The sequence below is a fragment of the Lissotriton vulgaris genome, chromosome 8 (genome assembly GCF_964263255.1).
Source record: "Lissotriton vulgaris chromosome 8, aLisVul1.2, whole genome shotgun sequence".
Taxonomy (NCBI): domain Eukaryota; kingdom Metazoa; phylum Chordata; class Amphibia; order Caudata; family Salamandridae; genus Lissotriton; species Lissotriton vulgaris.
In genome coordinates, this window is record NC_141696.1 from 731,776,647 (window position 1) to 731,790,354 (window position 13,708).

A 13,708-nucleotide genomic window follows, 5' to 3' on the forward strand; every position below is an offset into this window, starting at 1 on the left:
GTTAATTTCTCAACAAACCCTGCTCGATTAGGACCTAATAGGGCTTTTCTACCAACAGGGGTGAATTCAAATGTAGTATCTGTGTTGCCTGTGCTTTACTGCCAATCAAAATGCCTTCTCTAAATGTAAGATCAGAATTCTTCACCAATTAGAAACTAGTTTAATCTGCAATGGCCAGACATTATATGACACTGTACAGAATAAGACAACACAGGAGCAGGCTCAGTTGCAAGGTCACCAATGACTCTTTATTCCAACATTATGTAGAGTAATCATACTGAAAATGACATACTGAAAATTACATTTACTAACAAATCATAAATGCTAGCATTAAACCACCTGCCGTGCTATCTGGCAGCACACTATTCGAAAGTGTGAGCATTTATGACTGTTAACGCTAGCTGTTGCAAAACAGTACCCTCATTCTTAATGAAAACAGTGTTCATATAATTATTTTCCTTTGTATCTTTATTTCGACAAGAATTGTCATAAAAGAATCACAGCAATAAAACAGTTAAAATTATACAATGTAGAAAAATAGTAAAAACAGGAAGGGATAACGCCAGTCCAGAACAGTACAAATTCTAATACATATCAGTTTATCTCTGCTGCCCAGCTAAGATTATAAGTCTAACCCCAAGACAACTCTGCAGTTGGGCCTTCTTTGTCCTAGTATGGATTAGCCACCAATGTCCTTCTGATGTTCCACATTGCTGCTAAGAACTTAGTAACAGCAAAGACCGTAACAGGTGAAAGATCCGACTTTAAAATTCTAAATACATGTGAGCAGTGCATCATCCCCAGATTTTTACATAACGGGATAATCCACCTCCGTCTTGGATTTAAATAAGCGGGACAAAAGAAAACAACATGCACCTCATTTTCCAGTTCTGCGGTGCACCCTGGACAGTTCTTGATGGATGATGGGCACCACTTGGACGTAAATGCTCTAATAGGTAGCGAACCATGCCGCCATTGGAGAAAGAGCTTCCTCGAGACAACAGGGCTAACAACATCAAGAACATGCTCGAAATGATAAGAGTCCTTGGTCAGTAGGAACGTGGACGCGCGAGTACCGGATTGGGCACTAGACATAAGATGAGCCATTTTGCTTTCCCGGTACAACTGAACCAGCTGTTTTCGTGAGATTCCAGCACAAGTATGCTCCGGATCTGACCACATTGATGCAAGGCCGAGCTTCTCGAATTCCTCCCTAACATGCTTGAGCCAAGGGAGTTTGCCCACATTAGCTAACCCTAGAACTTCAGTTAGCTCTTGCCTATATTTCTTCAACTCTGGGGTAACCCAGAGTCTCCTCCAGAATGTTAGGGGTCTGAGGGCCATTTCTTCTTCTATAGGTCTGAGGCCCAAGTCAAGTCTTAGCGGCACTAGTGGAGTACTCGAGGGCAGCGCTACCAACTGTCTTATAAATGTGTTCTCCGCGACGGTAATCGCTGGACCACTCTTGTAACCCCTCAGCTTGGCCCCATAGGACACTGCCCCGCGTGCCCGCAATTTATAAATTTCCAGCGGTGGGCCGATCGGCTTAACAGACGATTTACTCAGGAGTTTTAGAATGCTCCCAGCTATCTGAGTCAGCTTAAGTTGTGATTTCAGTTTATGCTGGACCCAGGTAAATGATTCATTAAGGGTAAGCCCCAAATAATCAAAAGTGTGCACCCTTTCTAACCGGACTCCACCTCAGTGGCGGCTGGTGAAGTTTGAGAGTGGTGAGGCTGGGGTTGCGAAGGTATGAGTTAACATAACATTAGGGTAGCACAGGATTTTTTTGCGAGGTCGGTCGCGATTTACTGCGCAAATCTTGTTTTAAAACCTAAATAATTTATTTTCAAGAACAATTTTTTTTAATAAAAAGAGCAAAACACCATAGATGTTTTTAACTTCAATGGTTCCCCGTTTAATGGAAGTCCTTATTTTGGCATATTTTTGTATTGCAGCAATATATAAAGGAAATTAGCAACGAATTGAGCACAACAATGTTGTGATGAGCAGAAGCAGAAAAAGTTCAGTTGAAATGAAATTCTTTTAAGAGACAATTTTCAATTAGGTGGCTGTTCAAACAGCCAGGCACCAGCATCCTGCTGACTAGTCATTGAAAGTGCAAAAAAAACCAACAATCATGCATGCTCTGCACTTCAGGCGGCATAGGTAAAAGCTTCAACAGAGATAGGCAAATGATTGATACTATTAATCAAAGGTACTTTGTGGTGAAAACAAATGCAACGTTATTTGCTCCAAAAAGAGAAGATAACTCTACAAAGCTAACTCATTCAGTGTTTTGTTGAGTTCAGATCTAGTTGTATGACTCCCCAAATCAGTTGTGAAGGAATATCTGGATGTGGTAAAAATGAGCAGTAAATGCGTTTTAATGTCAGTTCTGACATTCTAGCTCTGTATTTTTTTTGCAGCTTTTATAAAGGCCAAACTCCCCCAAAGATACTGGTGCACTTTACATGAGCACCAGTTGCATGAGACAAGGACATATTCATGTTCTATAAGGACAGGGACAGTATTTACTCAGAACCACAGGTATGTTGAGCTGACACCAGGACTCGATCCTATCTCACCACTGAAAAATCGGCCGCTCTGACATTCACATCATCTACCATAAAGAAAATATGCCAGTCATAACATGTCACAAGCACACCTCACGGGATCATTTTGTTCACAAGCTAGGACCGCCATATACTTGAAATAGCACCCCATATTAAACTCTAAAGAATTATAAATACGTTCCTACCTGTATTTACAAATTACATTTATAAAATAAAAATTCCTCCCTCCTGATCCTAACAATAAACCTTAAGAAAGTTAGAAAACGATGTGTCCATTCTAACATGCAAAAAACAATTCATTTATACTTTTTATTGGGATTATAAAACAGCAGTGATGATTGATAAAATTGCTTACTTTACTTTCTTCAAATAGGCCGGGTCCGAGCAAGTCACTTTCTCATTTCCCCAGCAGCAAAGTTTTTCTTTTTCATGCCGGTCTGAAGCATTGTCAGGACTGACTCGGGTGACTCTTTAATTGAAGCACGGCAAGTACTTTCACTGCACTGGACATCTGCAGTGTCTAAAATTCACGAGTCTGCATGTGGTGGAAAAGGCGTCCAAAAATGTCTGCAGCGCGGGAAAAAGACAACTCGAGTCTGCGAAGTGTGTATTCAAAATTAATGAAGACACACTGCGCAGACTCGATTACTTGGCTTCCCGGCTGCCTGTAGCCTTAACTCCACCCTTTCCTAGTACATCACAGGGTGGGTGCCACCCCACCTTGTGACGTGATGGGAAAGGGTGTGGTGACCATGCTCTCACCTCCCTGATTGACGGAAAGCCCCAGAGATACAGGGCTTCATTAAAGACGCCCGGGGCTGATTTCATTCCCAGGGGATCAGGGGGAGGAGACTGGTCGACAAGGCTTTGTATTTGCCGAGCTGATGACCTCACAGGCCTCAGGGCCGTGAGAGCTTCAGCCCGGCAAATGCTCTACACTCTCGGCAAGCCTAGGGGGCAGCATTTAAGGAATGCTTGCTTCCGTCACGGATGGAAGCAAGCACAGTGACTGACACGGCGTCGGTGCATCAGAGAAAGCACAAAATGTGCGCTCATTTTATTTTAAAAAAAAACATGTGTGCAAACAAATTTCTTTTAGTTTTATTCACTCTGACTCTGTCCTTGGCAATGAAAGTAAGGGGGGCGGAGCCCCGACGCCCAACAGCAGAAACCGCCACTGCTCCACCTATCACAGGGTTTGGGCGTGTTGTTGCGGGGGGTTAAAGATCATGAATTTGGTTTTTAAGGTGTTTATTTCCAAACCCCGCTCCCGGCAGAAGGACACAAACCCATCCAAAACTCGCTGGATACCCATTGGTGTTTTAGAAAGTAATAGGGTATCATCCGCGAACATAATCGCGCCGATACGGGACCCAGCAAGCCCTGGGGTGTCACTATCTGGTACCGCATCCAGGTGTGCGATTACCCCGTTGACATAGAGGCAGAACAGGGTAGGCGCCAAGACGCACCCCTGCCTTACCCCCCTGCCAACGGGGAATCGAGCTGACAGTGAACCGTCTATGCCACACCTAACCTGTGCAAAGTTCTCAGCATGGAGTCGGTATAACATTGTCAAGAGTGGGGGTGGAACACCCAGCTCCCCAAGCACAGTCCACAGCTTCTGGCGTGGGACCAGGTCAAAGGCCGCACGGAGATCAACAAAGACAGTATAGAGTGACCCACCCTCAATCTTGACGGTTTTCCAAAAAAGCATATATAAACGAAAGATCTGGTCCATGGTGGAGACATTCTTCCTAAACCCTGCCTGGTAAGGGCTTAAGATAGAGTGCTCCTCGGTCCAGTCTAAAAGGCGATTTAAGATCAGCCTTGCAAAAAGCTTTTGGGGCACGTCAATGAGGCTAATTGGCCTGTAGTTGGCTGGGAGCAGAGGCGAGCCCTTCTTGAAGATAGGAACAATCTCTGCCCCCAGCCAAGTACTAGGTACCGCCATGCCGCCCCAAATGGCATTAAAAATAGCTGTTAAATAATTATTTTCACTCAGTCCCCAATCCCCTATGCATTATGGAAGAATGTCCTTCATCACAGAGTTTTGCTTTAATTGCATCCATGCCAAAGTGCAATTAACAAGCTGAAAGGGAAATAAAAAACATGCACAAAACGATGTGTCACAATTTTCCACCAACCATACATTCAGAGTTCAATAACTTCACAACATGTTCTACACGATCCCAAATATAGTACTAAATGCACAACTTACTATTTAGACTTACTCATTAACTTCATCTGCACTGTATCTACCGATATAGTAAATTGTCCATGCGCCATGATAGTGTTGTAGAGAATGCTTGTCACATGTCTTCACTCACTTGGGCACCTCTTGCACCAGAGACTAAAGCATTATGAACATTTATTTTCTGTCTTGATTTCAGTAGCCAGTGACTCACCGATACCAGCATTTGGACTACTTTCTTAAAGACATGCTCCCAATATATTTAGCTCTTATGATGACCTTGTAATTCCTTGAAGATAAAGATCAGCCTAGGAAAATTTAGTTCTAAGTCCGGGACAGTGCATTCTAATCTTTATTGGCATCTCTCTGCTGTTGCTCTCGAACTCTAAATTAGATTCCTTCCACATACACACTAGTTCAAGTTTATAAATCTTATCTGTGATTTACTAGCACATTTAGATCAAGGATACATGAAATGTAATATGTTATTTGGGTCCTTGCCGGCCCAGGTCCTGTACTGCTGTCCTCCAAGGGGGTGTTCCCTCCCTCATCACGTTGTCTCGGGCACTCCGATTACAGCAGCCCCATGTGTCCAGCAAAAAAACTCTCCATGGCCGTCAATGTGGGTTTGGAAAGCAGCAGGTCCCTATAAATGCATTCACTCCTACAACTATGCACTGCCTGACTGCTGTGAGCTTCTAATCAAGGGCACAAGCAGGGCCTGGGCACTGCATTCCGTAGGGCTGCTCTCACCCCTCGCCACCCACCTCAGCAGCGAGCCCCGCCTCGGGCCTGAGAACCAATGTTGCATTGTCCAGTCTGCGAGGAAATGACGGGTGCTGGAGTAATCAGCAGAGTGAAGAGGCAGGGGCTGAGGGGTTAACAAAAAAGCCTCATTAACATGTAAATGGTCTTTCAAAGACCTGCAAATTACTCGAGTGCGGCCGTGTGCGTGCCGGGAAGCTGTCTCAGCCGGGCTGACACCTCTTAACCAGTCGCGGCTGGTGACATTTGAAATAGGCGGGGCGTAAAATTGGCGGTGGCTGGACAATAATAACAGACTCGGACTGACTGCCTCATAATAATAAAAATAAATGTAAAAAAAAAATCTTACCTTGGCTTGGCTTCCCGCTCTGGCTCTCGACTCGAGTCCTGTTCCGAGGGCCGAGACTGCAGACTCCCGCGCGCCATCCTGGATTTTTTTGAATGCCTCGTCGTCACCAGAGTCGTCACTGAAGGCTGCAGGCAGCCTCCCTCCCCTCCATGGCAGCCGGCGCTGATTGGTTCGGCCGGCTGCCCTAAACACGTCATTCCTCTTAGTCTGCATGCTGCAGAACGGAGAGTGGGAGGAGGCTTGGGGGAGCGGCTTGCCCACCGTTGCTAATACTGTCTGTTTGGACAGCCTCTCAGGCTGTCCAAACAGTCCGTATTCACAACAGTGGGCAAGCCACTCCCCCCTGCCCTGAGGCTCGAGCTCGAGGAAGTTTGCTGACTGATTTCTCGCCGTGCGAGAAGGGCAGGCAGAAACAAATGGTAGTTATAAATAAATAACTACCATTTGTTTCTGCCTTCTTCTCGCACGGCGAGAAAACAGGGGGGGCGGCGCCCAAACGCCCCCACGGTAAAACCGCCACTGCTCTTAACCCTCTAAGGAGGGGGAGACACCAGATGGTTGGGGGTGTGATTCTATTGAAGTCAATGACAAAATATACTAGTATTTTCCAGGTTTTTTTTATATATAAATACAGATAAAGGAAAACTTGTTTTCTGTCTGTATTTATATGTAAAAATCTGTTTAAACAGAAAACCGGGAGCCCTATTTATGATGTAATATTTTGAAGTCTTTTTTCAGTTTCCGTTAATGGTAATGAGCATCGTTAGATGATGTTGACAGCACAGGGCAATGCGAGGAGCTTCTAGGATACTTCACCACCCATCAATCAACTCCGTCACGAGGAGGCAGGAGAAGTTTAAAAAATGCTGCGTTGAAACAGTAAATCTCAACAGTGAGTCGCTTACATTCTCCCTCACCGACCGAAGTGTAGAAACCTTACATTGACAGCTCCAGAAAAGGTGAAAGTTTCTTCTTCAATATGCTTACTCTAGCTGAATTCTCTTTCACCAATAGATCTTTTAACCCGCGGGTCTCCAACCACAGGTCTTAATGTAGCCAATCAATTTCCTTTCACACGTGTTGCTATGGTGTTCCAGCAACTCGTTGCTAGTATTGTAAAATAGAGATCGTACACTTACAAGTTTTTGTAAGTTTTATTACATACTAGAACACCAAAGTAGCAACAATGCGGTCACACAACCTTCACCTTTCAGCTGGCTCTGCTGACACATTAGACAACTGTCCCGGTATTTACAACCTAGAATCCCACAGTTGCCTAGGAGCCAAGGGCACGGACATTAAATGTTTAAACAATTACAAGGAATCAGAATGCATGACATAATGTATGACATAACAGATATGCACCCAAGTCTGTGCAAGCTGAAGTAGGAAGGTTAAGATAGTACTTCTAAGAAGGGGTTGGTAAAAGGAGGGAGATAAGGTTAACATCTGGGGCACAGGTATTCGGAGGAGGGAAACATGTGGATGCCCATTGTAGGAAAGGTCCCCATTTAGCATGGTTACCCAACTCATTGTGCCTGATATCTGCTAATCAGGTCCCCAGTGCCTGTGTTCTTTCCCAAAACTGTACCTTTGTTTTCACAATTGGTACACCTCTGGCCAACATATAATTCTCTTGCAAAAGGTAGCAGTGGTACAAAAGGACTTGTGACCAAAGAGGGTCTCTAAGGGTTGCAGCATGTATTGTGCCACCCCAGAGACCCCTCACCTAATACATATACACTGCCATTGCAGACTGTGTGTTTTGGTGCAGACAAAACCTAAAAGTGAACATGACACACATCCCTGTGTGCCATACCCACAAACACCCCTCTATCAGGTCTCACAGCCCTGAGGCAGGGTGTACTATACCACAGGTGAAGGCATAGCTGCATGAGCAATATGCCCCTACAGTGTCTAAGTCCATTCTTAGACATTGTAAGTGCAGTGAAGCCATATTGAGTACATGGGCTGGAAGTTTGTCATTACGAACTCCACAGCTCCAAGATGGCTTTTTACATTTGATAAGAAGTTTGGCATCAAACTTCTCAGCACATTAATTTCACACGGACGCCAGTGTTGGATTCATTGTAAAATGCACTCAAAGAGCATCTTAAAGGTGCCCCCTGAAAAACAGCCAGCTCCCTATTCTACAGTTGACTGGTCTGTACCAGCCTGCCATACATGGACATGTTTCTGACCCCCTGCGGTCAGAGCCCTTGTGCTCTCGTGGGTCAGGAAGAAAGCCTTCTTGGGGTGGAAGTGCTTCTAACCTACCCCCAAGCAGGAACAGCATTTAGAGCAGCAAGCCTCAAAGGGTTCCTGTCCTTTGTTATGCTAGTCAGGGCCTCTACAGCCTGTGGAGATGCCCACCCTTCTGTGGAGAAGTGTGGCTCACTGGTTAGAGCAGGGAGACCCTGAAGCAGAGGTCAGACCCGGGACCAGGGTTCAATTCCCGACGCGGCAGGGTCTTGAGCTCAAATGTCCACGGACTCGATAATTCTCGCTTCGGTGCCTGACCTAATCATGGGTTCACACTCTGCAACTCTGGGCATTAAGCTTGCTTAATCTCCACAACGGCCCCCCGCGGCGGGATGCCTGGCTTTCACCTTGGGGATGCCTGTTAGGGGCTATCTCACAGGGAAAAGCCAGGACGGGTTCCCAAGGCAAGCGCCGAGATGCCTCCGGGTGATTCGAGCGCTATATAAGAACATACAAAAAAAAAACAAGCCCCACTTTTGGCAGCAAGGTTGGGAGGAAAATTAGTAGTCAAGAGAGGTGTGTCCCCTTTCAGACAGTACCACCCCAATGATGTCCTGACCTGAAGTGACCCCCTCCTTTGAAAATCCTCTGTGTTGGATGGAAGGATTTTAGCCAATCAGATTAGGGGATGCCCCCTTCCCAAAAAGAGGGGACATACAAAGGGTTTAGCCATCCTAAAGGTAAGTAGCCCATTGGCTACTACTTGCTAGGACCTGTAACGCCCCTAAATTCAGTATTTAGGGCACCCCTGAACCTTGAGCCTCAGATCTGAGACAACCTTATAAGAAAGAAGATATCCCTGAAGTCGACCCTGCAGAGAAGGCTGAAGACGACGACTGCCTTGTCCTGATATGTAACAGCCTGTCTCCAGCTTCGAAGAGCCTGCAACAAAAGGGGATCTGTCTTGCAGACAGCAACCTCTGAAAACCCTTGGAGGACTGCCGCCTTAAAAAAGACTCAAATCTCCAGTGAACAACAGAACTTTCTCTAAGAAATAAACTCCAAGGACTCTGTGCCATTTGGAACAGCGAGTCCTGCACACTCTGAACCCGATGCCCATGGCTCAAATTTGAGTGGCTCACCTGTCCAGTGAAGTCTCCCCAGCATTCCTGAACTTGAATCCAGCATTAGATCACCTCTCCTAACCTCCACAACGGTGCCTGCAATGCAAATCCAAAGGGTCCCCCCAACCGCGACCAGCAAGAAGAAATCTGACGTCTAGCAGCACCCCTGCACCCACAGCCCCTTGGCTTGGGGGAGCTTAACCAGCGTGGCCCCTGTGACCCCCCAATATTCCAGCTTGCCTGTGCTGGTTTTTTGCTTGCACACTCCGGTTGAAAACCTGCAGCCTGTGAGTTTCTCATCCTAAGTGTGCCATATATGCTCAGACGTGCCTCACTGTGTCACTAGATTCAATCTAGCCTGGCTGATGAGGTGTGATGCCCCGAAACTGGTCCCAGGTGCGTGTTTCTGGTCCAGGGAGGACCTCGCTTGGCAGTTTGGGCTGGAATGTTCCCAAGAGGCACAGGGTCAAGACTGATTTACCTATGGCCAGGTCTAAACTAGAGTGGCATGGTGAGCAAACGAACATTGGATTTAGCCCAGATCTATTGACTGGGGGTGAATGTTTGATTTGCTCTGCATTCTGTCTATCATCTGTGAGTCTTTTGCTTTCTCAACCTAAGTGCAACGGGTATGCCCAGACGTAGGTCCCGGGCACACTATGTCACTGGATTCAAGTTAGCCTGGCTGATGAGGGGTGACGTCCTGAAATCAATACCAGGAGTCTTGTTTCCGGTCCAGGGAGGAACTGGCTTGGAAGTTCAGGCTGGACTGTTCCCATGAGGCACAGGGGCATGACTTGATATGGCTGGATCTAAACTGGGTTGACATGGTGAGCATAAGAACGATGGATTTAACCCAGATCTGTTGACAGGGGGTGAATGTTTGATTTGCTCTGCAGTCCGTCCATCATCTGTGTGTCTTTTGCTTTCTCATCCTAAGTGCACCGAGTATGCCCACACATTGGTCCCTGGCTCACTGTGTATCTGGATTTAAGCTAGCCTGGCTTAGGTGTGATGCCCGGAAACTGGTTCCAGTATGCTTGTTTCCGGTCCAGGAAGCACCTGAGTTGGCGGTTTGGGCTGGACTGTTCCCATGAGGCACAGGGTCATATACTGATTTCCATATGGCTGGGTCTAAATGGGGTGGCATGGTGAGCAAAAGAATAACATATTTAACCCAGATCTTTTGACTGGAGGTGAATGTCTGATTTGCTCTGCATTAAGTCCATCATAGGTGTGTCTTTTGCTTTCTCGACCTAAGTGCACCGGGGAGGCCCAAACGTGGGTCCCAGGCTCACTGGATTCAAGATAGCCTGGCTGATGAAGGGTGATGCCCCGAAACCGACCCCAGTATGCTTGTTTCCGGTCCAGGGATGCCCTGATTTGGCAGTTCAGGCTGGACTGTTCCCAGGAGACACAGAGTCATGACTGATTGTATACGTCTGGGTCTAAACTGTGGTGGAATGGTGAGAAAAAGAACGATGGATTTAACCCTTTTCTATTGTCTGGGTGTGAATGTTTGATTTGTTCTGGATTCTGTCCATCATCTGTGTGTCTTTTGCTTTCTTGCACTAAGTGCGCCGGGTATGCCCAGACATAGGTCTCAGGCTCACTGTGTCACTGGATTCAAGCTAACCTGGCTCATATGGGGTGATGCCCCGAAACTGGTCCCACAATGCTAGATTCCGGTCCAGAGAGGGCCTGGCTCGGCTCAGCCTAGACCGTCATGACTGATTTCCATTGGATGGGTCTAAACTGGGGTACATGGTTAGCAAAAGAACAATGGATTAAACCCACATCTATTGACTGGGGTTGTCTGTTTGATTTGCTCTGCATTCGGTCCATCATCTGTGTGTCTTTTGCTTTCTTGCCCTAAGTGCGCTGGGTGTGTCCGACGTGGGTCCTGGGCTCACCGTGTCACTGGATTCAAGCTAGCCTGGCTGCTGAGGGGTAATGCCCGAAACCGTCTCAGGATGCTTATTTCTGGTCCAGGGAAGTCCAGGCTTGGCATTTCGGGCTGGACTGTTCCTATGAGGCACAGGGTCATGACTGATTTGAATATGGCTATGTCTAAACTGGGATGGCATGTTGGGCAAATGAACAATGGATTTAACCCAGATCTCTTCACTGGGGGTGAATGTTTGATTTGCCCTGCACTCCGTCCATCCTGCGCTATTTGGAACGGCAAGTCCTGCCCACGCTGAACCCGATGCCCATGGCTCAAGTCTGAGTATCTCACCTGTTCAGTGAAGTCTCCCCAGCAATCCTGAATTTGAATCCAGTGTTAGATCACCTCTCCTGACCTCCACAACGCACCTGCAGTGTGAATCCGAAGGGTCCCTGCAACCGCAACCGGCCAGTAAGAAGAAATGTGAAATCTAGAGGCACCCTTGCACCCGCAGCCCCTGGGTTTTGGGGAGCTTGACCAGTGGTGCCCCTGTGACCCCCAACATTTCAACTTGCCGGTGCTGATGCTGCTTTTCTGTCTGCACCCTCAGGTTTGAGACCTGCAGCCTGTGTCCAAAAAGAAGAATCTCCATTGGATTGCATTGGTCGCCCAACGCTGTGCTTGCATCCTGTACCTGGCTGCCCCTGTGCTTGCCTGAGTCTATACAACAAAGGCTTCACACAGCCGTCTGATAAGCCTGACTGCTCAACCACACTACCACAAAAGAGAATAAGGTATTATCTACTTTAGCCTCTGTAAAGCATCTGGGGATCCACTGGACTCTTATCACACTATACCTTACTTTGGTAAAGTATATACAGAACCTGGTTCCTATACCCAGGGTCAAGGAGGGTGAGTTTTCACCTGCTGCTGCGCTGTGTGAAAAGGGAAATGACTGCTATATATCATGGGAGCTGTGGGTTGAAGGAGAAAGTAGTGTGCTTTCGAGAAGCTGCACGCGTTATAAAGGAAGAATAGGTTCTGTTGTTTCGAGGTGTGATTGCAGCGCCCTGGGAAGTACTGGTAGAACACAGTTCTTTATTCTACCCAGACATGAACTCTCCTTTTAACAACATATTGTAACCTGGGATTTTAGTCCAATGAAACTCACGTTTGTTAAATGCAAGCTCACCATAAGGAACAGGGTCTCCAAACATCATGAACAAATGGTCATCATTAACCCACTGAAAGGTTCTCCCTCAACTTTGTGTGTTTAGGTCTCAGGTGTGAGTGCGCTCGAAGTCAGGTGGAGCAGATTGGGTTATGATTGTCTCATATGTGGATGTGATCTGCCTCAAATGTGAATGATGCCAAACTCAGGTGTGGGCATGGCTGTCAGATTACTCCATGTAAATCTAAGAAAACGAATTCAGCCCTAAACTTTACTTTTATAAATCTTTGCTACCAGGGGTGCATGTTCTCTTGAAGAAAATTAAGATTTCATCTCACACAATTCACGGATTACATGAAGTTCCACAACTTTTAAGCATTGTTCTATCCGGCAAATCTAGGTATGACTCTACTGTGGAAGCGATCTGCGTTAGGTGCGTGTACTCTGAGTACTGCGTTGCCTCAAATAGCTGTTCTGCTGTACCCATCCCCACAACCTCCCCGGTCACATCTGCGCTGTACCTGTGGATTGTCGGGTCCCTGTATCTCTATGCTGCGGCCTCCGTTGCTGATGTTGAGGACGCTGATGGTCGCCTGGTATCGCACGCCCACAACCGTGTCCGTGAAGCGCAGCACAGCTGGGCGCACCCTCACACCAGCCACATCCCGTGCCTCCATGTCGTGGCTGAACAAAAGCCGTGGGCACTCGCTTGTCCTCCAAGGATCTAGGCTGCTGCCCTGGTTTCTGGTGTGCGCTCGGGCTCCCGGGCTTTGCCGCCTACACCGGACTGCTCTCAGGTGCCCGCCGCTAACGCTGCTCTGAGCCGGGTAGAAAAGTTTACAGCGTGGTCTGGTTGCCAGGCGACGCATGAACCGGAACACAAACGCGGAAGGAGAATTGCACGCTCGCTGATTGGTGGTATGTTTTGAGCTTCTGTGACATCAACAGTGAATGGAACACAAACCCTTCAATGGACGTGTGCTTGTTATCAGCCGGGCAGTGCTTTATTTATACCTAATCAGCATTCTCCAAAAATGTATGTGCTAACGAAGGACCGTACCAAGGCGGTTATGTGCTGGGCTAATGTGGCCACAGGCCCGGTTTATCAAATGCCTATGAGAATGAATGTTGATGCCATGCTGCTAGGTATTTATTCCGCAGTTATTCTCTCGCCTCGCCGTTGTCGCATTGGGTAAATTAGCTGCAACGAAACCCACACCAACCGTCGGAGTTTGGTGTGTTAGAATACTGTCTCGTAGTAAATGCTTTCGTGTATTTAAATTGTGTATATGACTTTTTCAAAACTTTCAATAAAGCTTATTTTGAACTGAAAAAAGAATACTGTCTCGTTCTCATTTCCAATACAAAGCCCATTTTCTTATGTTCACCCACGTTTTCTAACAAGGAGTATGATTTTTTATTATATTTTTTTATTTAGGTTA

General features: G+C 46.7%; 1 protein-coding gene across 1 annotated transcript in view; it reads right to left on the reverse strand.

Moving 5' to 3' along the window:
* Positions 1-13,111, reverse strand: part of CFAP47 (cilia and flagella associated protein 47) — a 2,734,468-nt gene extending 2,721,357 nt beyond the window's left edge. The window contains exon 1 of the mRNA XM_086934611.1: positions 12,788-13,111. Coding sequence (XP_086790737.1) covers positions 12,788-12,943 — 156 coding nt within the window. The 5' untranslated portion in view covers positions 12,944-13,111. The remainder of the gene's footprint in view (positions 1-12,787) is intronic.
* Between the last annotated feature and the right edge of the window lie 597 nt (positions 13,112-13,708).